Here is a 24,698-nt window from a genome sequence, read left to right as displayed (position 1 = left end):
GATGAAGAAAGGGTTACACGGAGTGGAAGATTGATGCATGTCATCGATGAGCAGATTACATCGTGTGGGTCGAGTCTTACCATATGAGAGCCATGCGTCAGATGGCACAAAGCTTAACTTTCGCTTTCGTTCAGGTTTGAGGCTTCGTTGTGTAGCTGAGCTATCAAGTTTGAATTGCCTGCCTGTCAACTAGCTTATGTTGCAATCATTATCTATGCAAAAAATATTAACCCTAAATCTTGTGTGCTGCATCCCAGAAGATGAAGAAAAAGCATGGTTGCATATCGAAGAACATAAAAGAAGAGAGACCGAAAACAAAGAACAGAGAAAGAAGAGGTTAACCTTACAACGCTAAAAAGGATTGGAGACGTGAACGAACACCTCCGGAGTTCGGGCATCGCATGACACTACCGACAAGACGACGAGATCAAACACCAAGCACCGTCCTACGTAGCCGATAGTTACAACTCTACCACCACCACGCTAATGTTGTCCCTGCTTCCTCTGGACAAGGCGAGCTCCGCCAGTATGACGGCGGCCTCCTTAGCTCTGTGTTCTCTGGCGCCGTCAGGTACCTTCCTCACCAGTTGTCCGCTGAGGCATTGCCTCGCGACCTTGCAGACCACCTCGTTGGAGATGACGTCCCACAACCCATCGCTGGCCAGAACCAGGAGCTCGTCTTCCTCCGTCCTGTTCGTCACCGTGACCTCTGGTTCTGAGATCACATATGGTCTCAGGTAATGATCGCCTACAACATGACCGAAACCATCTGTTAAAAGGCAGTCTTTCATGAATCCAGAGTCCACGGCGAGGTCGTACCTATGGATCTAGAAGTGGCTAGAACGCCTGACACACGGTAAACGTCCCAGTTGATGACGATGCCTCCAGCTGCTTCGACTCTCTTCATCTCATCTGGCCTGTCAGCCTGTGCAAGAACATGGTCACCGGTGTTATTCTCCTCTTGGAACTGAACAGTAAAAGGAATCTGAGATGATGATGAAGTCATGGGATGGAAATGACGGACAGCGATTTTAAGCAGGTCGAGTTACAGGCGTTTGTATGTGTGTGCTTATATACCTTGTGGTCCGAGGAGAGCGGCACGGCCATGTCGCCGCGGGAGAGCACGACCCTCGAGTCACCGCAGTTGGCTACCACGATTTGCTCCGGCCCCACGACCGCCACGGACGCCGTCGACCCCACCTCCCTCTCCTTCAACGCCAGCTCCCCGTCCACCCTCGAGAAGCTCGCGGCCATCACCTCCCTCCACTGCTCCTCCGCCGTCGGCCACTCGCCCAACGCCGCCACCTTCTCCGTCAGCACCACGTGCAGCCGGTCCCGGCACGCCCACGCTACGCTCACCCCGCAGTGCCCGTCGTACACCCCAAAGAAGTCATACGAGGGGGCGGTCCCCACCGACGCGAACCCGGGCGCCATGGTCACCGCGTCCTCCATCTCCCTCCTCCGCCCAATTAGCGACACCGACCCGTGGGACAAGGAGGGGGCAATTCCCTTGTTCGCCTTATGGGCGTCGGAACCGAAACTCCGGTTCCGGTTCTTGACACGGTTGGTGGGGCAACCTCCTGCGCTGGCTTCGGCCCTTATCCAGCGGAGCTGGAGACGTCGATGGCGAATCGTTTTGTGGTCGTTGCAAGGAATTTTGTCCGGTGACTCGTTGCTCAGGGGCTCCGGTTCACCCTCCATCAGTACTATTACTACGGCAAGCTGCACTGACACTACTATAAGCTACTGCTCGGCCTTTCCGCTTGCTCTCATAGGGACGAAGAAGAAACCACGGGAGTTTCGAGTATAATATAAACCCGAGAGAGAGAGAGAGAGAGAGAGTGATGTGCATGACGAAGAAAGACAACCTCCGATGAAGAGAGGGCCATTGCCACCTCGCAGCAGACTATCTCGACGTGGACGGTTTGCGGATGCAAGAGCGCCGGCGAAGCCGTTCTGGGGGATTTGAATTTTGGACGGGAGCACCGAATCAGCTGCCGACCCTGGGAAAGAGTTCCGGGCCTTCCAAGTGTGGCGATCCCGTCATGTTATGCGTCACCCCAGAACTTGTGCGCCTTCTCCATGTACTACACGTAAGGGGACACGGAGCATTATTCTATGTTCTGATCGAGTACGTGGGCGAGGAGAAGAGGGGAGGACAAATGCCGGATCGGGAAGAGCGGTAAGTGACCCTTGCGGAGTCCGCCTGGACCTGCAGGTGTCGACGCCGCACCGCCGCTTCCCATGTATGGTAAGGGGGAGCATGTGGCCCAAGGATGGACGAGACTCCTCCCTTTGGAGAAGATGCGGCACTTGCATGAGAAATGATGCAGGGCTGGAAACGGTCCGGCTCATGGAAGTATTAAGGAGCTGCGGAGAGGAGGACGAGGCGGAGGGGGAGGGGGAGGCGGTGGAGGGTGGAGTGGAGAAGGGGGGGGGTGGGGATGGGGGGAGACGGGTTTGTGGTGGGGTCCAGAGAGGTGTCGACTCGGGAGATACCACATAGGGAACGGGGGACGCGGTCGTCTTGGCAGGTGGCAGTCGACCACACCTCAGGTGACTTCCCCTGCCGGACACAATTGGTCTGCTTGCAGCGAGCAGTGGCCAACCATTTAGCACCCATGAAATCCAATGGAGCCCAATTACCAAAAAAACCCGATCCAAAAGAATTATGTTTCGGATCCAGATCCTCTCAGATAACCTGCGGATCTTAAATCTACCTCAAATAATACGTGTACATCCGATCCATGTGATTACTCCTTTTGGGCTTCATGTTATTCGGAGTCGGATCTTACATGGATCCGACCGATGATCGGCCCGATAATATAAGATGGCTTATCCCCTTCGGCGACAGCCTCTCGGTACGCCGCTCGTCCCTAAAACCTCTCATCCCTATCCTTCCCCCCTGCGGCCGGAGTCAGACGATGCCGGGCCAACTCCTTCCCCTCCGCCCGCTCGACTACCCCGGCCCTCGCGGTGCTTCCGTTCTGGGCAGAGCTTTCCCCTTCAAGCTCAAATACCTGGCTCTCTCAGCCAGGCCTCGCCGCCTGCTCTCCCTTGGTCACGATTCCGCTGCTGGCCATCGGAGGACGGGTCTCCTGGTGGAGAGCTCCGGCGCCCCCGGGAAGAGGAAGGCTCTGGTTGAGGAGGACACCCAGGTTGGCGGTTGGTCCGACGACTGGGAGTCCGAGGAGCTGGAACGAGATGGACGGAGGAGCGGTCGGCCCAAGAGTAGGACTAGGGTGAGGGGTGACGGCGGGAATGCAAAGCCCTTGGTTCGTGATGCTGCATCCTCTAAGAGGAGCAGGGACAGCGATTCTAAGTTCTTGCAGGTAATCGGTAATGGAAAGAAAAACCAAAACCCTAGCTTGGATGAGTCTTTGCTTCGGCGTTCAAGAGGACTTCTTAACAAGAAGAGATCTTTTAGTCATCTGGATGAGGTAGATGAGGAGGAAGAGCGGAATGTTGAATGTGACTCCATAAATGATGCTCCTAATAAAAGTGGTAAGATAAAACAGGGGATGTCAGGCAATGCTTCTGGTTCCGCAGCTTCTCCTGAAATTGGACGACTAAGTTCAATTGCTGAAGATGAATCTTACTTAAGCCAGACCAGGTAACATTTCATTGCAATGAGTATGTATGACAAGTGGTTCTTTGGGCCACAGACTGTTATATTTCTGTACCTTTTAACTTGTTTAAAATTAATAGCAAGATGGTGTTATGATAGCTTCAAAATTGATCAAACAAGGCATCTATTAGTGCAGCATCCAATTTGTATCTTTTGCACATATATTATATACAGTAAACATTTTTTTCCCCTCAAAGTTGCTTTTTGTCTGCTACAGGTTCGAAAATTGTTCCCTTTCTCCTTTGTCGCTTAAAGGAATAGAAGCTGCTGGATATGTGATGATGACACAGGTGCAGGAAGCAACGCTTCCCTTGATCCTTGAAGGTCGGTTGATTCTGCTGTGGCTTTTAGGCTTGTTATTTTTGTCAATCTAGTAACTAAGAATAACAGTTTTAATAGGTTTAATAGATTCAGTGATATTTTTTTATGCTTAGCAGTGATCTATTTGATTTTATTGCATTAACATTGCTGATGTTAATTCTTGAAATTTTTGAATGATCTTGTAAAAATAAATGTTGTCCAATTACATGCCATCTTGTGGGAGAATCTGTAATCTTCATTCATCTATGGCATTTGATTTTACAGCATACGTTGATTTAATTGGTGTGCATCCTGTCATTGTTGGATGAACACAAGTATGAAAATTTGATCAGGACTTGTACCAGTAAAATGTTTGCCCTTTCGATGAACTATAGACAATAAATATCTTTTTCATGATTATCCTTGACAACTGGAAGCCTTAAGTGTTGCATAAATGTGCAGCATAAAATTGACACTGGAGATTCTGTGGCTGTAAAGCTTCAGAGCTAGTTAAAAGAATACTGTTAGCTAATACATAAAAGTAATGTAAGCAAATAGATGCAAAATATGTGAGAGTTTATCTAAGTGAATGTTGATATATAGCTTGAATTTCATTTCTTCTGGCTGTTTCAACTTAATGTTGAACAGGAAAAGGTCACTATCCTACTTAATGTGGGTACTTATATTATGGATTGTTCCTAAGTCATCCAATTTGTGTGGAGAGTTTTACTGGAGAAACTCCTAGTTATTAATATCTAAACAACTAGGGTCGACTTAACAATTAGTTTCTGGACATTAGGTGAAATTAGCTATCCGGATTCCCTCCTTTAAAGTTGTTTTTTAAATTTGATTTTCCTTTTAAATTGATTGGTGGCATCTAATGAACTTTATGCAAATCTACGGTTTGTGCTTATGTTATCAGCTCAAGTGCTAGAATTTATGTTCAAGACCCATCTCTTGTCAGGAAGATGATGTTATTGCTATCTTTCGTACTGTAGGCAAAGATGTTCTTGCAAAGGCAAAGACTGGAACGGGAAAAACTGTTGCATTTTTGGTATTGAATTCAAAATTTCTGTTGCCTGATCCATCTGATGCAATTCCTTTTATTTTATTTGTGGTTTTGTTTGTATCGTTTGCTCATCAGCATTTTCTTATTTATTCTTTGAAGGTTCCAATTGTTTACTAATGAATTTTCCCCAATTATAACCAAATATGAGTTGTTTCTCTGCAGCTTCCTGCAATCGAGGTTATTTCCAGATTACCCCCTCTTAGCCATGATAAAAAAAGGCCTTCAATCAATGTGCTCGTAATTTGCCCGACACGAGAACTGGCATTGCAAGCTGCAGCGGAGGCTAATAAACTTTTGAAGTATCATACTTCGATTGGTGTGCAAGTGGTAATAGGTGGCACACGACTCACACAAGAACAGAGACACATGCAAGCAAATCCATGCCAGGTGAAATTTTGCAAATGCTTGCAATGAAATGTGAATGTACCTTTTCTAATAGCATGTTGGCATATTATGTTTCTTCTACTTATAAGCATCTGCCGAACAGATTCTAATAGCCACGCCTGGAAGACTCAAAGACCATATTGAGAACACAACAGGATTTGTCAGTCGACTAAATGGAGTAAAAGTTCTTGTTCTTGATGAAGCAGACCGTCTGCTGGATATGGGATTCCGGAATGATATTGAGAAAATTATTGCTACTGTTCCAAAACAGCGGCAAACACTTCTATTTTCTGCTACTGTACCAAATGAGGTATATCTATAGACCTTGGTTCTTCAGCTTTTGCTTCATTGATAGTAAAATCTTAATGAGTGATGATGTTTAATATCTAGGTTCGTCAAATTTGTCATATTGCCCTGAAAAAGGACTACAAATTTATCAGCACCGTGGATGAAGGTAGTGAAGAGACACACTCACAGGTACTCTTTGCTGTTATAGAAGCATGCAGTATAGGTTTCCTCTGTAGATTCACTATTCACCAATTTGTTATTATGCACACATTAATCAGGTCAAACAGATGCATCTGATTGCTCCGTTGGATAAGCACTTCTCTATACTTCACTGTATCCTGAAGGAACATATTTTGGAGGATGCTGATTATAAGGTAACTGAAATCTTGGTTATCCTTGCATTTTTTGTCTTGTCTTCAGCTGTTACATCACTGTATCTTTTGATGGGACCTTGAAGGTGATTGTATTTTGTACAACTGCAATGGTGACAAAGCTTGTCGCTGACCTGCTTACTAAGTTGCACCTGAATGTGCGAGAGATCCATTCAAGAAAACCACAATCTTACAGAACCAGAGTCTCCGAAGAGTTCAGGCAGTCAAAAGGTCTCATACTTGTGAGTTCGGACGTCTCTGCTAGAGGAGTTGATTACCCAGATGTTACCCTTGTTATACAGGTAGCTCATAGTCTTGATTTTTGTTTACTGTGCCTCATATGATGATTGATTTGTCAATGTTTCATCTCTCATTGACATGCAACATCCTGAATTGATATACCTTGCAATTCTATGAATTATATGGATAATTCTCTTTTCAGGTTGGAAATAAAAGAGATCTATTGATTACTTTCAAATACCAATCCGTCCTTACCACATGCACTATTTGAGGGTGTTATCCTCACAAAAATTGTAAATTTTTTATTTTATTTTGTTGTAGGTGGGACTCCCTGCTGATAGAGAACAGTATATCCATCGACTTGGTAGGACAGGCCGGAAAGGTAAAGAAGGAAAAGGTTTGTTGATTTTGGCACCATGGGAGAAGTTATTTTTAGCAAGTGTTCAAGATTTGCCAATAACTGAGGCTCCAGTACCTTCTATGGATCGAAGCACCATGAAGGAAGTGAGTGTTGTACATATATTATCTTTATCCTAATCTTGTTAAGAGCATTAGTAACATCATGTGAATATGTAATGTGCTCTGTGCTTACCAACTAAGATATATTGGAAAGTAGGAAAAGGAAAAAGAAGAGCATAGAGTTGTCTAGGTTCATGATGGCGGTACTTGTGAAAATTCACGGAAATAAATCCTCTGATAGTAATCTTGTTTTTGCTAGAGTAAAATTACTGGTTCTTTTGCAGAGGATGAACTGATGAACCTCGGTATCGTGCATTATAATGTTGCTCTTTTGCGACCTAGTTGTCTCTCTGCTTGCAGAGGTGATGCTGGTTCGTGCATTGTGAGATACACTTTTAGTTACTAATACTTCTGTTATACTCATTAAGATGCTGGTTCTTCATGCTCATAATTTCTCTCACATATTTCGTACGTCTAGGTGTTGTCTTATCCAATAACTACTTGTGGCAAGATCTTGTTCACCTTCTGTTTTACATTGTCAGTCTCCAAGTATTCTAAATCCAAATAATTTCTTTTCGTGTTCGGTCAGGTGGAGCAGGCGCTGCAACTTGTGGAGATGAAAAACAAAGAATCAGCATATCAAGCATGGCTTGGTTACTATAATTCAAACAAGAAAATTGGCCGAGACAAGTTGAAACTTGTGGAACTGGCAAGGGAGTTCAGTCAGAGCTTGGGTCTCCGAGATCCTCCTGCGATACCAAAGCTTATCCTGAGGAAGATGGGCCTTCACAACGTCCCCGGCTTACGTTCCAAGTGATACCATTTCCAATTTTTCATCGTTATCATCCTTGCTGCAGCTTCTTCTTTTCATGTTCCAGTTGAACTTCAATTACTGCTACACTTGGTGATGCGCTCAGTTGCATTATTGCGTATCAAAAAGTAGAATTTGTTGTTGTAATGACTGCACGTTCAAATGAAGTATACGTCTTCGAGAGCCCTATCTGATGCCACCAATGGGAATTCTCTTTGATGTTGCAGGTGTCGAATCTTTGCTGCAGAAGAGAAAAGTCTTGCCCATGTTTGTCGATCATAAAGAACAGCAGCAAGAACGTCTTCGAGAGCCCTATCTGATGCCACCAATGGGAATTCTCTTTGATGTTGCAGGTGTCGAATCTTTGCTGCAGAAGAGAAAAGTCTTGCCCATGTTTGTCGATCATAAAGAACAGCAGCAAGAACATTTAGGTGTCGCTTCCCTCTGTCGTTTAGTCCCACCTGGAACGGATTGCAATATTCTAGAGCCTGGGATAGGCCCCGGGCGTTGGCGTTGCCGCCGAGTCAGGTCACGTTGGCTTGTAACCCGGGTGTGGGTGTGGCTACAAGGGTTCCCGTAGGGGGCAGTTGATGCACTCCGGCTTGCCGGTTCCAAGACCTGTTAGTCGAGCTTTGTGGCCTGGACGAAAGCCCGAGCTAAGGCGGGGAGGGCGCTGCGACAGGCTAGCTTTACAGAGCAGCGATCACCTCTCGCTATCGGCGGTGTGGGGATAACCAAACCAAACCACCGCCACCTTATTGCATATTTTTAGGTTTCTCTCATATGCTTTTAGTTGATTTCGTTGATAATTTTCCGCTTTGGACAGAAGAAGGCACACGTAAAACTCCACGACGTTTCCGGGGCCGAAAAAAAGGGTGTGAGGTTAGAAAACCTGACGCCCACGCCTGTCTCTCTCTCTCTCTCTCTCTCTCTCTCTCTCTCTCTCTCATGCAGGGCTTGCCCTTCGTCTTCCCCGGACACGTGCACAGATTCCTCTCGCCACCTTCCTCCGATCTTCCCATGTAAATCATGCACGCGAGGGCCGACCTCAGCCCCTCGCACATGACGGCACCTTCGTCGAGAGCAGAGCAAGCGGGAAGGCCGAGCGCACTACTGTTAATCGAAACCTGGTAACTCCTCCTGATAGGGGTAAAAACAAATAAGACATGACGCACCGGATTTGACGTAACACCGTCCCATATCAAGCCACCCCCAAACGGCACACCGCACCAAGAGACGAGCATTAATACCGGCGTAACGCGCACCCTCACCGACCATACCCGCACGACCTCATCATGCTGACCCCGCACGACCGGACAGGGCAGGGGAAGGCGTCGACCAAGGCTTGCCATACCCTACGGCAACTCGGCCTTACCGCGCAATGCCCACAACAGCAACGGACGCGATCAAGTGTACGGCCCTACCCCGGCAGGATGGCACGTCAGGTAACATCGAGCTCACCTATAAATACCCTCGGGCTCCAAGCAGGCAGGGTAAGCGGAAAAACTCACGATTCCATCTAAGATTCCCCTCTTCGCTTCTAACTTGATCATCGGAGGGGTCGGGCCGAATCACCGACCCGACCAGTGTGAAGGTACTCGGCGAAAGCCGACCCGACCCGACGACGCGGAGCACTTCAGCCCGATTCCCCGTGATCGGTCACCCCGAGGATCCCGCGAGGAGCTTCACCTGATCCTGGCAGCTCGGACCCTCGAACCAGCCGTACCGACCCCGAGGTAACGGCTAAAAAAGTTACTTGCCGTAACAGATTGGCGCTAGAAAGAGGGCCTCCGAATGGCAAGCGATCAGCGAATCCACTTTGGCGAGCCCCCAGCTGTTGGGCTCCCCACCCAGGGGGAACACCCCCCGCACAATGAAACTCGTGACGAGCGCCCTGCGGCGGCGTCAGAACGATACTGGCAACTGTTCAATGACCCAGGCTTGTCACCTCCCGACGGCGCACCCGCGGGCCCATCGCCGGTGTCTCCCGAGGCCTTTCAGGACCTCGCTCATCAAGTCCGAGCCCTGACGAGCATGGTGCAGACCATCATCCCGATTGTCTCGCAGCGGACCACTCCGCACGTGGCTCACCCTTCACAGCAGTAGGAAACCCACGACCGAACTCACATACCCCCCTCCGGGCTCCCTGGCTCGCCCCAGAACCCGATGACTCGGCCCGGGAGCCGGGAGGCAGAAGACACGGCGAGCCGCCCCCGGCGCGAGGCTCCGTCTGCCGACTCCACGAATGCCCTACGAGCCCAACTACGCCTCGTCAGTCAAAGACTCGACGAGGTACAACAGGAAGTCCGTAAGTCGAAAGGAGAGCTCGGGATGGACGGGCAACAAGGATCCCCGTTCACCCCCGAGATCCAAGACCAGGCGATCCCATCACATTTCCGCCTCCCCTCGCTGGACACGTATGACGGCGCCGCCGACCCAGCAGACCACGTGGCCGCTTTTCGCGCCCAGATGGCGCTATACGGGACTTCCGACGCTTTAATGTGCAGGGCGTTCCCGACAACCCTGCGGGGTCCGGCCCGCGCATGGTATGGCGGCCTGAGGGCCGGGACCATCGCCTCCTTCGACCAACTCGCCAAAGACTTCGAGCTTAGCTTCCTGGCTTACGCTCGACCAAAACCGTCCGCAGCATTGCTCCTCGGACTCAATCAAGGGGAGGACGAGCCTCTCTCCCTTTTTGTGAACCGCTTTATGACACAAATCCGCGGACTATCGGATGCTCACCCCTCACTACTGATGCAGGCGTTCATGACAGGCCTGCGGCCCTCCCGGTTCTTCTAGTCTCTCGTGGAGCGACCCCCTGCTGCGATCCCCGAAATGATTCAACGTGCTGGCCAGTTTATCGCCGCGGAGACATGGATGGCTGGAAAGCGGGAAGAGCGCAAAAAAAGTCAAAACGGAGCCGCCCCGACAACAGCAGCCCACCGCCTCCCGACGCAAGCTGGATAGGTCAGACCCAATTCCTCCTTCCCCCGCCTTGAATTACTCACGGACGGAAATATTTCTCCACGAGAAGGGGAAGGGACTACTAAAGGAGCCCCACCCGATGAGGAGCCCGCGAGAACTCGCGGACCGCTCAAAATACTGCCGATTCCATCGGCAGCATGGGCACGACACCGAGCAGTGTCGTGAGCTAAAACGGCAGATCGAGGAGCTCATCCGCCGAGGGCATCTCGGCCACTACCTTCTGTCGAACAGGGAGCCATCACCTCACCCCGGGGGCCCCATCGAGAGACACATTGATGTAATCGCTGGCGGCCCCGCATCAGGAGGGGGCTCCATGTCAGGGAGGAAGGCGTACGCCCGAGCCGCTCCTGATGTGACCCCTAGGCACGGGCCCGAGCCCGAAATCACCTTCCTGATCGGGGTCTCCAGGCAGCCCGAGCACGACGACGCCCTCGTAATATCAGCAAGGGTGGCCAACGCGCAGGTGAAGAGGATTATGGTCGACACGGGAAGTTCAGCCGACATACTCTACTTTGACGCCTTCCAGAAGCTCGGCTTAGCCAAGGAAAGCATGCGCCCAATGGGTTAAGCGCTCACCGGGTTCACGGGAGATTCAATATCACCTTTGGGGGCTATCACTTTGTCTTTAACCCTGGGGATCCCGCCAAGGTCGAAAACGGTGATGACCACCTTTTTGGTGGTCGACCTTCCTACGGCCTACAATGCCATACTGGGGCGGCCGACCCTCAATAAAGTCAGAGCCGTCGTCTCGACCTACTACCAAACCATTAAGTTCCCGACTCACGCAGGGGTCGGAGAAGTCATCGGAAGCCCTCGAGAGTCCAGGCGGTGCTACCTAACCGCTGTTTCGCTACACAAGAGGACCAGGGTCGAGCCACCGCTGGAGGACCCACGGGAGACGAAAAGGCCGGCCCCTCATCCCGAGCCGAAGGGGCCCACCATTGATGTGCCGTTACAAGAAGCCCGACCCGACCAAACGGTCAAGGTGGGTTCAGAGCTACCCGAACAGGAACGAGAGCAGCTCGTCGGCCTCCTATGGGAAAACGCCGACATCTTCGCTTGGTCCCCGTCTGATATGACGGGCGTCGACCCAAGGGTGGCGCAGCACCACCTCAACATCCCACCTGACGCTCACCCGGTAAAACAAAGACCCAGACGGCAGGCCCCTGATCGGTAGCAGGCTATACGAGAGGAGGTGGCCCGTCTCTCAGCAGCAGGCTTCATAGAGGAAGCTAAGTACCCTCAATGGCTGTCCAATGTAGTCCTTGTGAAAAAACACAATGAGAGCTGGAGGATGTGCGTTGACTACACCAGTCTCAACAATGCATGCCCGAAAGATTGCTACCCCCTCCCAAGAATCGACCAGCTGGTCGATGCAACAGCTGGACACGCACGCCTCTCTTTCATGGATGCCTATTCAGGACACAACTAGATCAGGATGGCGCCCGAAGACAGCGAACACACGGCCTTCCTCACCGACCAAGGTGTGTACTACTATAAGGTCATGCCGTTCGGGTTGAAGAACGCCGGGGCCACGTACCAGAGGACGGTGAACAAAATGTTCGCCCATCAGATCGGTAGGAACATGGAAGTATACGTGGACGACATGATCATGAAAAGCCAAAAGACCGAAGCCCATATTGCCGACCTGGCCGAGGCGTTCGACACACTACGCAAGTTCGGCATGCGGCTCAACCCCACAAAATGCGCCTTCGGTGTCACCTCCGGGAAATTCCTCGGGTTCATTATACATGAAAGGGGAATTGACGCCAACCCGGAGAAAGTCCAAGCGATCATCAACATGCAGTCACCCCGGACGGTCAAAGACCTGCAGCGGCTGAACGGAAGGATTGTTGCCATGTCCCGTTTCCTTGCCCGGTTGGGGGATCGCTGCCTCCCTTTCTTCAGGGCGCTCAAGGACCCAAAAAACTTCCGGTGGACGACGGAGTGCGAAGAAGCCTTCAAACAGGTAAAGCAGCGCCTGGCGAACCTCCCCCGGCTCGCCTCTGTTTCTCCCGGCGAAAAGCTGGGCCTCTATCTAGCGGCCTCCCCCCATGCAGTCAGTTCCGTCCTGATTAAAGAGAGCTCGGGCGAACAGCTTCCGATCTACTACGTCAGCCACATCCTAAGCGGACCCGAGGGGCGGTACCCGCCGATAGAGAAACTCGCGCTCGCTCTGGTGCTGTCGGCTCGGAAGTTGCGCCCCTACTTCCAGGCTCACCCAGTTGAAGTCATCACCGACCAACCCATTCGACAGGTTCTATCTAAGTTCGATGTTGCAGGTCGGCTCCTCAAGTGGGTAGTAGAGCTAGGCGAGCATGATATAAGGTACGTGCCCAGGACTGCCATTAAAGCCCAGGCGGTGGTCGACTTCATCGCGGAGCTAACCCAGGCGACAAGCGAGGATCTAGAGCAGCCTCCTGAGGCTTGGCTCCTACATGTGGACGGTTCGTCCAGCTCAAAGGGCGCCGGCGCGGGACTGGTTCTGCTCGCCCCCGACGGCCGCTCGTTCGAACGCTCCCTCCGCTTCGGGTATAAGGCCACTAACAATGAAGCGGAATACGAAGCGCTCCTAGCATGACTCAGGCTGGCTCTTGAGATGCAGGTGGCCGCTGTACACGTCCTCACTGACTCACAGCTGGTGGCCGAGCAGCTCAGCGGCGCGTATGAGGCTCGGGACCCAACCATGGCGAAATACCTGGCGCAGGTAAGGGACTTGACTACTAAGTTCCCTTATTTCACACTATCCAATGTCCCGAGGGAGGAGAACGGGCGGGCTGACGCATTAGCTAAGCTGGCGTCGAAACCGACCTGCGAAACATGCCCAAAGATCGAGGAACTTCCTGCCCGCGCCATCGAAGTAGCAGTTACGGCCCCCGGCAATGCCCCGATCACGTGGGTACAGGAGCTGCTGCGCTTCAAGCGGGACGGGACCCTTCCCCACGACGAAGTAGCGGCTCGGCGACTGCGCCGTACACACGCATGGTACGCCGAAGAAGGTGGCCGGCTCTATAGGCGGTCCTTCACCTATCCCCTCTTACGATGCCTAGAGCCGGATGAGGCCCGGACGGTCCTCGCCGAAGTCCACGAGGGGGTCTGCGGAGAGCACAGCGGAGGGCGAACCTTGGCGCACAAATTGCTTCGCCAGGGGTACTACTGGCCGAGCATGTGCCGGGACGCAAAAGCCTACGCGCAGCGTTGCGGCGCATGTCAAGAACACGCCCGCACACCCCAACAGCCCGCGGTCCCTCTCAACCCCGTCACGTGCGCGTGGCTGTTCGCGCAGTGGGGGTTAGACCTCCTCGGCCCTTTCCCGCCGGCTTCGGGGCAGCGGAAATATATCATCGTGGGAGTAGATTACTTCACAAAGTGGGTCGAGGCCGAGCCATTGGCGACAGTCACGGAGCACCAAATGGAGAAGTTTGTATGGAGAAACTTAGTGACTCGGTTCGGGCTGCCCAGGGCCATTATTACGGATAACGGACCGTAGTTTGCAGGTAGAAGGTTCAGGGAGTTCTGCGCAAGTCATGGCATCCAGCTAAGGTTCAGCTCGGTAGCACACCCTCAGACAAACGGACTAGCAGAGGTGACCAATCGATCCATCTTTGACGGACTCAAAAGAAGGGTGTCCGCGGCCTGGTCGGCCTGGACCGATGAACTCCCTAGCGTCCTATGGTCACTACGCACCACGCCCAAGACCGCAACTGGGGAATCCCCGTACAGCCTGACGTTCGGAACCGAGGTTGTCCTTCCACCCGAGATGACCATCTCCACCCTCCGAACGAGGAACTTCATCGAGGAAGTTTCGAACGAAGGACTTCGCGCCAGCCTCGACATGCTCGAGGAACGACGTGCGGACGCACACCTGAAGGCCCTCTCTTACCAGAGAGCCGTCGCAAGGGTCTACAACAGGAAGGAACGACCTCGACTGATAAAGTTAGACGACCTAGTCCTCCGAAGGACCAAGGTCAGCAACCCAACCCGAGCCAGGGGGAAGCTAGCCCCCAAATGGGAAGGACCTTATCGGGTCGTAGAGGTAGTCCGGCCGGGTACTTACCGACTCACATCGATGGACGGTTCTCCCGTACCGAGAACCTGGAACATCGGGAACCTCAAGAAGTTTTTCGTCTGAGGCGGGAACCTGAAGAGGAAGAGCTTTTTCGTCTAAAAGTTTTTCTCCCAAAAACGGAAGCTTTCGCCTAGGAAAAGAGAAGGGAGTTGACAAAATGAAAGGGAAAAAGCCTTTTCTTTTAAAGCAAGCCAAAATACAGGACCCGACTTACAAAAAACTGACCAACTGGCAAAATAAAAAACAGGACGCTTTTTTCATTGCCCAGATTCCTCCAGGCGATCATCGAAGGGGACCTCCTCGGGCATATCCACCCCCTGGTCCTCGGGGTGAGGAGCGAAGGAGTTATCCTCTACCTCAAGACCAGGGTGGCGAGCGCGGAAGCGGGATGTGGCGATACGGTAACCATACTCAAAGGACACCCGCCCCGTCCGCGTGAGCCCGAGCTCGAACCCCTCCGACTTCTTGTAGGCCTCGAGGAGCTCCTTGTCTTTCGCAGGTCGAAGTCGGGCCTCCTCCGCCAGCGCCTCCGAGGCCGACCTCGCTTCGGCCTTCGCCTCCTCTAGCTTCTTACTGAGGGCGCTCGCCTCCGCTTTCACCAGGCGGAGCTCTGTCCGTTCCACCCTTATTGTCTTTTGGAGCCCCTCATTCGCCTCCTTGGAGGCCTCGAGCTCCGATCGGAGACGTGCTGCCTCCGCTTCCAGATCCGCCGCCCGCTACTCGGCGGCCGCCACGGCCTCCGGACCAGTTCCGGATCGAGCCTCCTCGACCTGGCGGACGAGCTCGGCGTTGCGATTGGCGAGGCTCCCGATGACTCGGCCGGCGTCGCGCACCCTGTCCATCAAGGCCGTCGCATAATGGATCCCCTACGCAAGGAAGATCGGGTCAAGAAAGGTGGCGCCGGGCAGACAAGCCCAGGAAACAGAAACGTACCCAGACCAAAGACTGGGCGGACTTATTGAGCAGCACATCCGAAGTGAGAGTGTACAGATCCCGAGCCACGTCGGGATGAAGCGCGCCTCGGAGAAACGCTGCGGAGAGATCTCCCCCGACCCACACCCTGTCCCCTCGGGACAGGCCTTCCCAACGAGCCACCAAGGGTTCGGCGGCCCCAGCAGGCGGGATCTCGCTCGCCAGCCGTGTCAGGAAAGGCTCCCCGTCTCCGGCTGGGAGTCGGCACAGGTCGCGCACGGAGATGGGGCGCGGGCCTTTCCCAGATGGCCGTCGGCTAGATCCGGCCCCGCCGCGGTGGGGGCCCGACTCAGGACCCCTCGACGGGGTTGTCTTCGCCTTCTTCGAAGGGCCCTCAGCCTCGACCTCCAGTGGGGCGGCCTCTGAACCGGGCTGCGGGTCGTCTGGCTGAGTCGGGAGAGAAGGTGTCGGGTCGCGCGGCGGAGTGGGGAGAGGAGGTTGCGGCGCCTGAACCTCCAGGAACGACCGGAGCTTCACCATTTCTGCAAAAGATGGAACGGGTCAGTACCGAGAATCAGCTACGCCAAAACCCCAATCCAAGCGCCGTTAAACGTACCCAGAGGCACCGGGCTAAGGCCCGCCTCGACCAGCCACTGTTCGGTCATGGTCCGGATGGCCTGCGACTTAGGGAGGATCTCTCTCAGCCTCCCCAGAGCTTGGCGCTCCACATCGCCCAAACAAAGGGTGGTGTTATCGATCGCCCGCGCGGACCATCGGACCCCGAAGCCCCAGTCCTGCTCACGACTGACATAGAAAAACCTCCCCTTCCATCCCTTGTTGTTGGAAGGGGCACCCCCGACGCGAAAGCCCGTTCGGGCCGACAGAAAGTAGCCCCCCAAGCTCTTGCAAAGATGGTAACAAGAGAGAAAGAGATCGAGGGTAGGGGCGATGTCGGCATAATGGCATTCCCCTAGGAATGCCACTAGGTAACGCCAAGAGTTCGGCGTCACCTGAGACGACGAGATCCGCCAAAAGGACAGGCAAGATACGATGAGTGGATGGAGAGGAAAGCGCAAGCCCGCTTCCAGGGTGTCAAGGGATAGGGCGAAGCCCCTCGGGACGGGATCGTACGCCCGTTGCCCCGGCTCAGGGGCACAGAGGATATAGTCCTCCGGGATATGATAACAACCCCGGAGTCCTTCCAGCAAAGACCCGCTCACGACGGAGTCCAGGTCGTGTGGCCACATCAAAGCTTCAAGAGCCCGTGCTACTTCTCCATCAGAAGACTCAACGGGGGACGAAGCAGGGTTCCCCTCTCCAGCCCCGAGGATAGGGGGAGGAGAAGGGGATGATGAAGAAGAAGAAGATAAAAGGGACGAAGGAGAAGAAGAGGACAACATCTCAACTGACCTTAGGAGGGGGAAAAACTACGCAGGAGAGCGGGAAGAGGGTCGGGGAGACAACGGCAGAACTCGAAGGAGGAAACGCTGCAGCAGAAGATAGAGGCAAGCCTCGGCGTCCGCTATTTAAGGGTGATGTCCCGCCAGAATCAAGGTCCCTTCGCCTCCCAAGAGCGGACAACAGCTCACCCACGCACACACCCAGCCGTCGCGTCGCATCGGAAGACACCCAAAAGGCCCTCCGCCTTAATGAAGGTAGGACGTGGCGACCCCGCCGAAGCGGCGGCAACCGGATGCCTCGACCTCAACGACGAGCCAACTCGCCCTTTCTAAGGGAGGAATTAAATGCGGTAACTTTTCGACCCCCACCGTCGCCAAAAATCAAAAACACGGCCTTCGGCTGCACGCCTCCCGAGACCACGCCTGCACGGTAACCCGCCTGCGCCATGCTCCTCGGCCCTCGACTGCACGCCTCCCGAGACCACGCCTGCGCGGTAACCCGCCTGTGCCGTTCTCCTCGGCCCTCAGCTTTACGCCACCCGGGACACGCCTGCGCGGCCAGCCCGCCTACGTCGTGCTCCTCGGCTCTTCGGCTTTACGCCCCCCGGGACACGCCTGCGCAGTCAGCTCGCCTGCGTCGTGCTCCTCGGCTCTTCGGCTCTACGACATCCAGGACACACCTGCGCGGTCACCCCGCCTGCGTTGTGCTCCTCGGCCCTCGGCTCTACGACTCCCGAAACCACACTTACGCGGTCACCTCGCCTGCACTGTGCTCCTCGGCCCACATCGGCTACATTGCCCCCGAGTTCAACTCTGCTCGGCTTCCTGACTAAGTTGCGCACCTCGGCCTCGTGCTGCTCGAGACGCGTTCGCGTGACCGGCTCGTCTACATCATGCCCCTCGGATCCGCATGAACAACCTACCTGAAGTAAGAAGTCATGCATCGGCCCTCAGCTGCACGCCTCCCGAGACCACGCCTGCGCGATAACCCGCCTGCGTCGTGCTCCTCGGCCCTCGGCTGCACGCCTCCCGAGACCACGCCTGCGCGGTAACCCGCCTGTGCCGTGCTCCTCGGCCCTCAACTGCACGCCTCCCGAGACCACGCCTGCGCGGTAACCCGCCTACGTCGTGCTCCACGGCCCTCGACTGCACGCCTCCCGAGACCACGCCTGTGCGGAAACCCGCCTACGTCGTGCTCCTCGACCCACGGCTGCACGCCTCCCAAGACCATGCCAGCACGGTAACCCGATCGCTTTGTGATACTCGACCCTTGTCGGCCCTATGATTATCACGTTCGGCCCCGTCCGACCGACCCGTCGACGACTCACTCCTTAGACTCGCGTGGCCAAGTCACCAGGAGATAGGAGCCATGCCTCGGGCCCCCCTACATGCGAAAACCGACGCATAACTCCTTCCGGGGGGGGAGTATGATAGGGGTAAAAACAAATAAGACATGACGCACCGGATTTGACGTAACACCGCACCATATCAAGCCACCCCCAAACGGCACACCGCACCAAGAGACGAGCATTAATACCGGCGTAACGCGCACCCTCACCGACCATACCCGCACGACCTCATCATGCTGACCCCGCACGACCGGACAGGGCAGGGGAAGGCGTCGACCAAGGCTTGCCATACCCTACGGCAACTCGGCCTTACCGCGCAATGCCCACAACGGCAACGAACGCGATCAGGTGTACGGCCCTGCCCCGGCAGGATGGCGCGTCAGGTAACATCGAGCTCACCTATAAATACCCTCGGGCTCCAAGCAGGCAGGGTAAGCGGAAAAACTCACGATTCCATCTAAGATTCCCCTCTTCGCTTCTAACTTGATCATCGGAGGAGTCGGGCCGAATCACCGACCCGACCAGTGTGCAGGTACTCGGCGAAAGCCGACCCGACCCGACGACGCGGAGCACTTCAGCCCGATTCCCCGTGATCGATCACCCTGAGGATCCCGCGAGGAGCTTCACCTGATCCTGGCCGCTCGGACCCTCGAACCAGCCGTACCGACCCCGAGGTAACGGCTAAAAAAGTTACTCGCCGTAACACCTCCCATTTTACCATAATAGCTCTCTTCTAATCGGGGTAGTTCCTGCAGTCGCTCGCTTCCACGCCACCACTTCTCTCTTCTTCCTGCTTCCTCCCTTTCCTCGGGCAATCCTCTCTGCCTCTCACCATCTGCCCTTTTGATTGTTGCCGCCACACTGTTCGACCGATGGTTTGACCATTCCTTGTCTGTTTCCCTTACGCCATCGGAGGCGACTATGGCTTCTAGCTCCATATCGATTGCTTTCAGACAAACGTGACCACCGAAGATTTCTTCTGGGTCACTACCCGTTTGCTTTGTTGCACTTCTGCTCCCTCAAGTTTCTTTTTGCTACAGGGTGCGGCTGTGGACATCCCAATGTTGATGTTGGACTTGGAGATGAACGAGATCCAGATGAATATTAATTAAGCTATGGCGACGAGTACTCCACCCTTGTTGGTTGCGACCTTGTTCGCTCCACCTGGCCCATGCTTCTTTTACTGTTCCACCCCTTATAATATTCACGAACCACTATCGTACGCCATGTCGAAGGTATAGTTGATGCGAGCCCGCCGTAGATGGTTGGTTATGTGGGAGAGTAGATCCACCGTCCACTATGGCCATGTGGATGTCTACCGGTCGATGGATGGGGTTCCCTATGTCATTAGTGGCACTTTCGAAGGGTATTTACGCCAGTATGAGGATGTCCGTGAATACTCGATCGTCCTATTTAAGTAATGTTTAGGCTCAAAGGACGGACGGGAAGCGAGGCGAACCCTCTTGACGACTAAAATTTGCTTCCCTGTTTCAGATCGGTCCGCCGCGAAGAGAACAAGGAGAAGGGAAGGAACCACCGCCGGGTCCGCGGAGGAGGAGATGGTGGCGTGCGCGGCAGTGAGCGTGCCCGGTTCGTCTCCGGCGGCGGCGACGGTGAGGGATCACCTCCGCGAGGGAATGCGGCGATCGCGGTCGGCACCGCAACTTCGGTGCTCCTTGGCCGTAACCCGCGCTGCCGCCCCGGCGTCGCTGAAGAGCAGCCGATCGATCGGCGTGTTCCCCTTCGGATCCATCGTCACCAACTCGATCCGGTCATTCCTGTTCGAGGAGGAGGAGGAGGAGGCGGGAGGCGGCATGAGGGTGGAGCCGGCGGATGATAGTGACGAGGAGGCGGTGTCGGGTTTGGATGACGAGGACAGAATCAGGCAGGAGGAGCGAGCCAATTGGGTGGCGCGGATCTCGGAGCTGAGGCGGCGGTGGAGGGATCGGCAACACAAGCACGAAGAGGAGGGAGCCGAGGAAGAGGATGGGTACTGTGGGGTGAGTTACGACACGGACGAGGAGGAGGGAGGGCAACGGGACGAGTGGGATCGGGAATCGTTCGCCAGGTTGTTGGGGCGAGTCCCGTGGTCGGAGGCGGAGCTCTTCTCCCAGCTGGCGTACCTCTGTTACATGGCTTACGTGATCCCCGAGATCAAGGTCAGTTCTCTCCCCTCAATCTCTCCCGTCCATTTCAGTTTCAACGGCTCTAATTGTACTAGTAACTTCTTCCCAACGCTCCAACTAAGCAACCGCCCATTCGTTTGAGAATTCCACGTTTTCTATTATATATATTTAGAGGAAACTCACACGAAACGCCTGAACGAGAAAAAGGCGGGTTTGGTTTTCGATCCGTCCCAAAAACTATTTAACATATTCTATGTGTTTCTCTCACAACTCACCTTTGCGATAGCCACATTGTGTGTGGGAGATACCGTCGTGTCGTGTGCAGGCTTACGTGATTGTGCTTACTGCTGCTAATTACTGTCCAACTATATTGGTCAGATAGAGCTTATAGCTGGGGTTGCTTCAGTATGGCGCATTGATGTCGATGTGACATCGACACGTGTTTTTTCTTTTTCTTTAGTGACATGTTTTGAACTCATGCGGAATGGGCATCAGAATCACATTAGACATTTACATGGATAACATTATGGGCCGTGCCACAGTCGGAAATGGACGCACCGTGAGCCCAAATGGGTGTGTGGATCGCGTGCAAAGAAATGTATGTTATATATCTTTACCCTGTTGCTGCTGCGAATCACAGGCGGCGGAGCTGTGGGAGGAGTCCGAGCTTGGATTCGTGACCTCGTCGTTGGAGAAGAAATCGCAGGCCGCGATCAGGGCACAGCACGAGAGCGACCCGCGAGCGGCTCCTGGATTCGCTACCTCGACGGGGGCCCAGCCCAACCATTCCTGCCGGCCGTCCCTGGCGTACGAGATTGCGGCATCCGCCGCCTCCTATATCCACTCCCGCGCCAAGGGCCTGCTTTCCCTCGGCAGTGGAGCTGGGCACCACGATGCCGACGCGGCGGCGGCGGCGGCGTCGGCGTCGGCGTCGGGTCCCTACAGATGTGGTTACAAGAACCCCCAGGTGGCGGCGTACGTGGCGGCGTCGACCATGACGGCGGTGGTGGCGGCGGAAGAGGAGGCGAGGCAGGAGGCGGCCAAGGATCTCCGCTCCCTCCATTCCTCCCCGTGCGAGTGGTTCGTGTGCGATCACGACAGCACCTGCACTCGCTGCTTCGTGATCCAGGTGCGCCTTTGACGGTCAAAGTTCCTTCTTATCCGCACTTCCACCACCACTCCAATGAGTCGCGTACGTCTCAATCTGTAGGGATCCGACTCGCTGGCTTCTTGGCAAGCAAATCTATTCTTTGAGCCCATCAAATTCGAGGTATGGTTGCCCAGATTTCTCCAATGGTTCGCCGCTCCTGTCAGAAGCGAGCTCTGACGTTGGCATGACCCCGAACAGGAGATGGAGGTTCTGGTGCACCGGGGAATCTACGAAGCGGCTAAGGGCATCTACGAGCAATTCTTGCCGGAAATCAAAGAGCATCTCAGTCGGCACGGCGACAGGGCCAGGCTGCGGTTCACCGGCCATTCGCTGGGGGGAAGCCTCTGCCTCCTCGTGGGCCTGATGCTGCTGGCTCGAGGCGACGTCAGGCTCCGCCAACTCCTCCCCGTCGTCACGTTCGGGTCACCGTCAGTGTTCTGCGGGGGGCAGCGGGTCCTGGAGGAGCTGGGGTTGGACGAGGGGTTCGTCCGCTCCGTAATGATGCACCGCGACATCGTCCCCAGGGCCTTCTCCTGCAATTACCCCAACCACGTCGCTCATGTCCTCAAGCGCCTCAACGCGGCCTTTCGCTCCCACCCTTGCCTTAACAATCAGGTACTATAACACGCTGACCACTTGTTCCTCTTTGTCGGATTGTTTCATTTGACGATTGCATACTGTTTTTGTAAAGCAGAAGGTTCTGTATTCTCCATTGGGCCAGATTTACATCCTGCAGCCCGATGACAAGTCTTCGCCTTTCCACCCGCTACTCCCTCCGGAAGCCGCTCTCTACGCGTTGGACGGGAAGAACGACGCGGGAGGGAGCTCACCGAGAGGTACGACCGCAAGCGCGCTGCGAGCCTTCATCAACTCACCACATCCGTTGGAGACCCTGAGCGACCCCAGGGCGTACGGTTCGGAAGGCACCATCCTCCGTGACCACGATTGCAGGAATTACGTCAAGGCGATCAACGGCTTGCTGCGGCAGCACACCAAGTCAGCGAGGCGGAGGTCGAGGAAGCACCCGCGCAACCGATGGTGGCCACGTCTCCCCGTCCCCGCAAACGGAGCCCTACCTGCTCATTCATGCGCAGCCCACCATAATCCGCTCTTGGAGAAGCCAGCTTTGTTAACTGACAACGTGGCTGCTGGGCTTTGAGGACATCGCTCTATATATATTATGTATGTATATAGCGAGGGTTGCTCGGACGGAGATGGAGTGCTTCGGATTTGCTCCTCCCAATTGTTTACTGGAGTCCTTTTGACGCATGTGTATCGTTAATGCAAATAATTGTATATGGTTTGGGATGCATCACCAAGTATCTGATTAATTAATGGAATCAACAACTGGAGATGTGTGCTTAGTTTATATCTCGATTAAAAGACCAATTTTAATCGAATTAAAAATTAATCTCAATACTGAAATTAAGATCTGATATGTTGCTATTCTTAGCTAAATCGTCGCTCGTTGCTCCAAATGTTGGTGATGAGCCAATTCGTGCTGGCCTTGACAAGGGCAAGGGAATATACCTCCGGTTTATGAAGTCCAAGGTGCTCACTCTTGGTGGCCTAATAGGCCGTCCTATCCTCACCAACTACTACGAGAGTCGCCACTTCCTCAGCCAACCTTAACATTCTTACCGGCCCCAATGAAGCAATCTTTTTCCTAGACTCTTATCAAAGCATGTGTGCTCAGCTACTCTATGGCCTAATTCATCATGTCGAGGTGGTCTGCATCCAAATGTGTTGTCTTCGCCTCCGACTTTATCCATGCCATCTGCCTCCTAGAGAAGCATTGGCCATGATTATGCCATCACATCCAATCTGACGAGTTCAATGCTAAGATTAAACCATTGACACTTGATATGTACATAAATGAAATTGAGAAATAATTTAAATAAAAAATTAAAACTATGTTAGTTTAGAATCATGGCTCTTTTGCTATATACCTAAAAAAAGAAGGTATTTTACTCAATATGTCTTACCATTTTTGTCACAATAAAATAGTATTACTGAAAGATAAAACATGATGAGTTATTCATTTATATTTGAGTTGACGTTAGGTGAAGTTTTTAGGATAGTTATGTATATATTGAATATGAATTTTAATAAATTAGTTTTATCAATTCTATTTGAATTATGGAGTAGTAGAAAACTCAGTGTATATATATATATATATATATGAGATTGATTTATAAATATAGAAGTCTTTAATCCACATGAAAAGAAATTAGATCTAATCATTATTTTTGAATATTTTATTAGTTATCCAAAAAAATTTAAAAGATATAGATTTTATTGACTTAATCATAATACGATGATGATAAAATATGGTAATGCAAGATTTATAGAAAATAATAAAATCCTGAAAAATCTTGAAAAATTAATTTTGATATATAAGATATGTGGTTGATACTCCTTTATCATTTTCTATTTGAGAGGTTATTGTTTCTTAAATTACTGAACAAATTGATAATAGTGAATAATAAAATAACATTAATGTACTTTGATATAATATTGATGTCATCGCTAATAATCTTCTAGATTAATCATAATCAATAGTATTGAGAAAATTTTAAAGGAAAATAAGACTTATCATTTATGATGATTATGTGGTATATCTAAAAAAATCAAATTATGATATAAAAATTAAAAAAGACCTCTTAAATTTTTCACAAGTAATGGAAAGTAATAATTCTGAAAAGTGATACAATGCAATAAAAGAATAGATAAAATCGATAGACCAAAATGATATTTAGAACTTGTTGAATTATCTAATAACTCGGTTATAAATGAATTTTTAAGATAAAATATAATTTAAAAGATAATATTGAATAATAAAAAGTTAGACTTAGCCAAATATGTTTTTTAGAAAGAATAGATCCCATTAAGTATTATCATAAGATTAGAAGCTTAGTACCATGTTGAGTTATATCATATTAATATGAAAATAATATTTCTAAATAGTTATTTTAATGAGAAAACTTATCTGGAACGACATTAAGGATTCATAGAGAAGAAAAAAAAAAGTTGGGTATGCAAACTTAGAAAATCTATTTATGATCTTAAATAAGTTTTTAAAAATTAATATATAAAGTTTCATAATATCATTACTTCTATTAGATTTAAGAAAAATATTATTGATCAGTATATATAT

The 24,698-nt window shown here is 52.2% G+C and overlaps 4 protein-coding genes across 4 annotated transcripts; 3 read left to right on the top strand and 1 right to left on the bottom strand.

Annotated features, from left to right (window-relative positions):
- Nucleotides 1-461: 461 nt before the first annotated feature.
- Nucleotides 462-1,701, bottom strand: LOC103994342 (probable protein phosphatase 2C 8). The gene is made up of 3 exons (XM_009414664.3): nt 1,078-1,701; nt 820-925; nt 462-748 (listed from the first exon to the last, which is right to left on the bottom strand). The coding sequence occupies exons 1-3, from the start codon at nt 1,699-1,701 to the stop codon at nt 462-464; spliced, it is 1,017 nt and encodes a 338-aa protein (XP_009412939.2).
- Nucleotides 1,702-2,866: 1,165 nt separating this feature from the next.
- On the top strand, nt 2,867-7,737 carry LOC135618681 (DEAD-box ATP-dependent RNA helicase 31-like). The gene is made up of 10 exons (XM_065119800.1): nt 2,867-3,613; nt 3,846-3,952; nt 4,927-4,982; nt 5,160-5,384; nt 5,485-5,691; nt 5,772-5,858; nt 5,948-6,043; nt 6,127-6,342; nt 6,602-6,784; nt 7,329-7,737. The coding sequence occupies exons 1-10, from the start codon at nt 2,925-2,927 to the stop codon at nt 7,554-7,556; spliced, it is 2,094 nt and encodes a 697-aa protein (XP_064975872.1). The 5' UTR covers nt 2,867-2,924; the 3' UTR covers nt 7,557-7,737.
- A 2,877-nt stretch (nt 7,738-10,614) lies between these two features.
- On the top strand, nt 10,615-11,103 carry LOC135619424 (uncharacterized). The gene has a single exon (XM_065121425.1). It carries the CDS (start codon nt 10,615-10,617, stop codon nt 11,101-11,103), a length of 489 nt encoding a protein of 162 aa, XP_064977497.1.
- An 8,617-nt stretch (nt 11,104-19,720) lies between these two features.
- On the top strand, nt 19,721-22,853 carry LOC103993881 (phospholipase A1 PLIP1, chloroplastic). The gene is made up of 5 exons (XM_009414100.3): nt 19,721-20,424; nt 21,032-21,520; nt 21,602-21,661; nt 21,740-22,156; nt 22,236-22,853. Exons 1-5 carry the CDS (start codon nt 19,825-19,827, stop codon nt 22,698-22,700), a joined length of 2,031 nt encoding a protein of 676 aa, XP_009412375.2. The 5' UTR covers nt 19,721-19,824; the 3' UTR covers nt 22,701-22,853.
- Nucleotides 22,854-24,698: the final 1,845 nt, after the last annotated feature.

Source organism: Musa acuminata, chromosome BXJ2-8 (genome assembly GCF_036884655.1).
Source record: "Musa acuminata AAA Group cultivar baxijiao chromosome BXJ2-8, Cavendish_Baxijiao_AAA, whole genome shotgun sequence".
In the NCBI taxonomy this organism is placed as follows: domain Eukaryota; kingdom Viridiplantae; phylum Streptophyta; class Magnoliopsida; order Zingiberales; family Musaceae; genus Musa; species Musa acuminata.
Note: the sequence above shows the minus strand (reverse complement) of the source record. Positions and strands in the feature narration are given on the sequence as shown.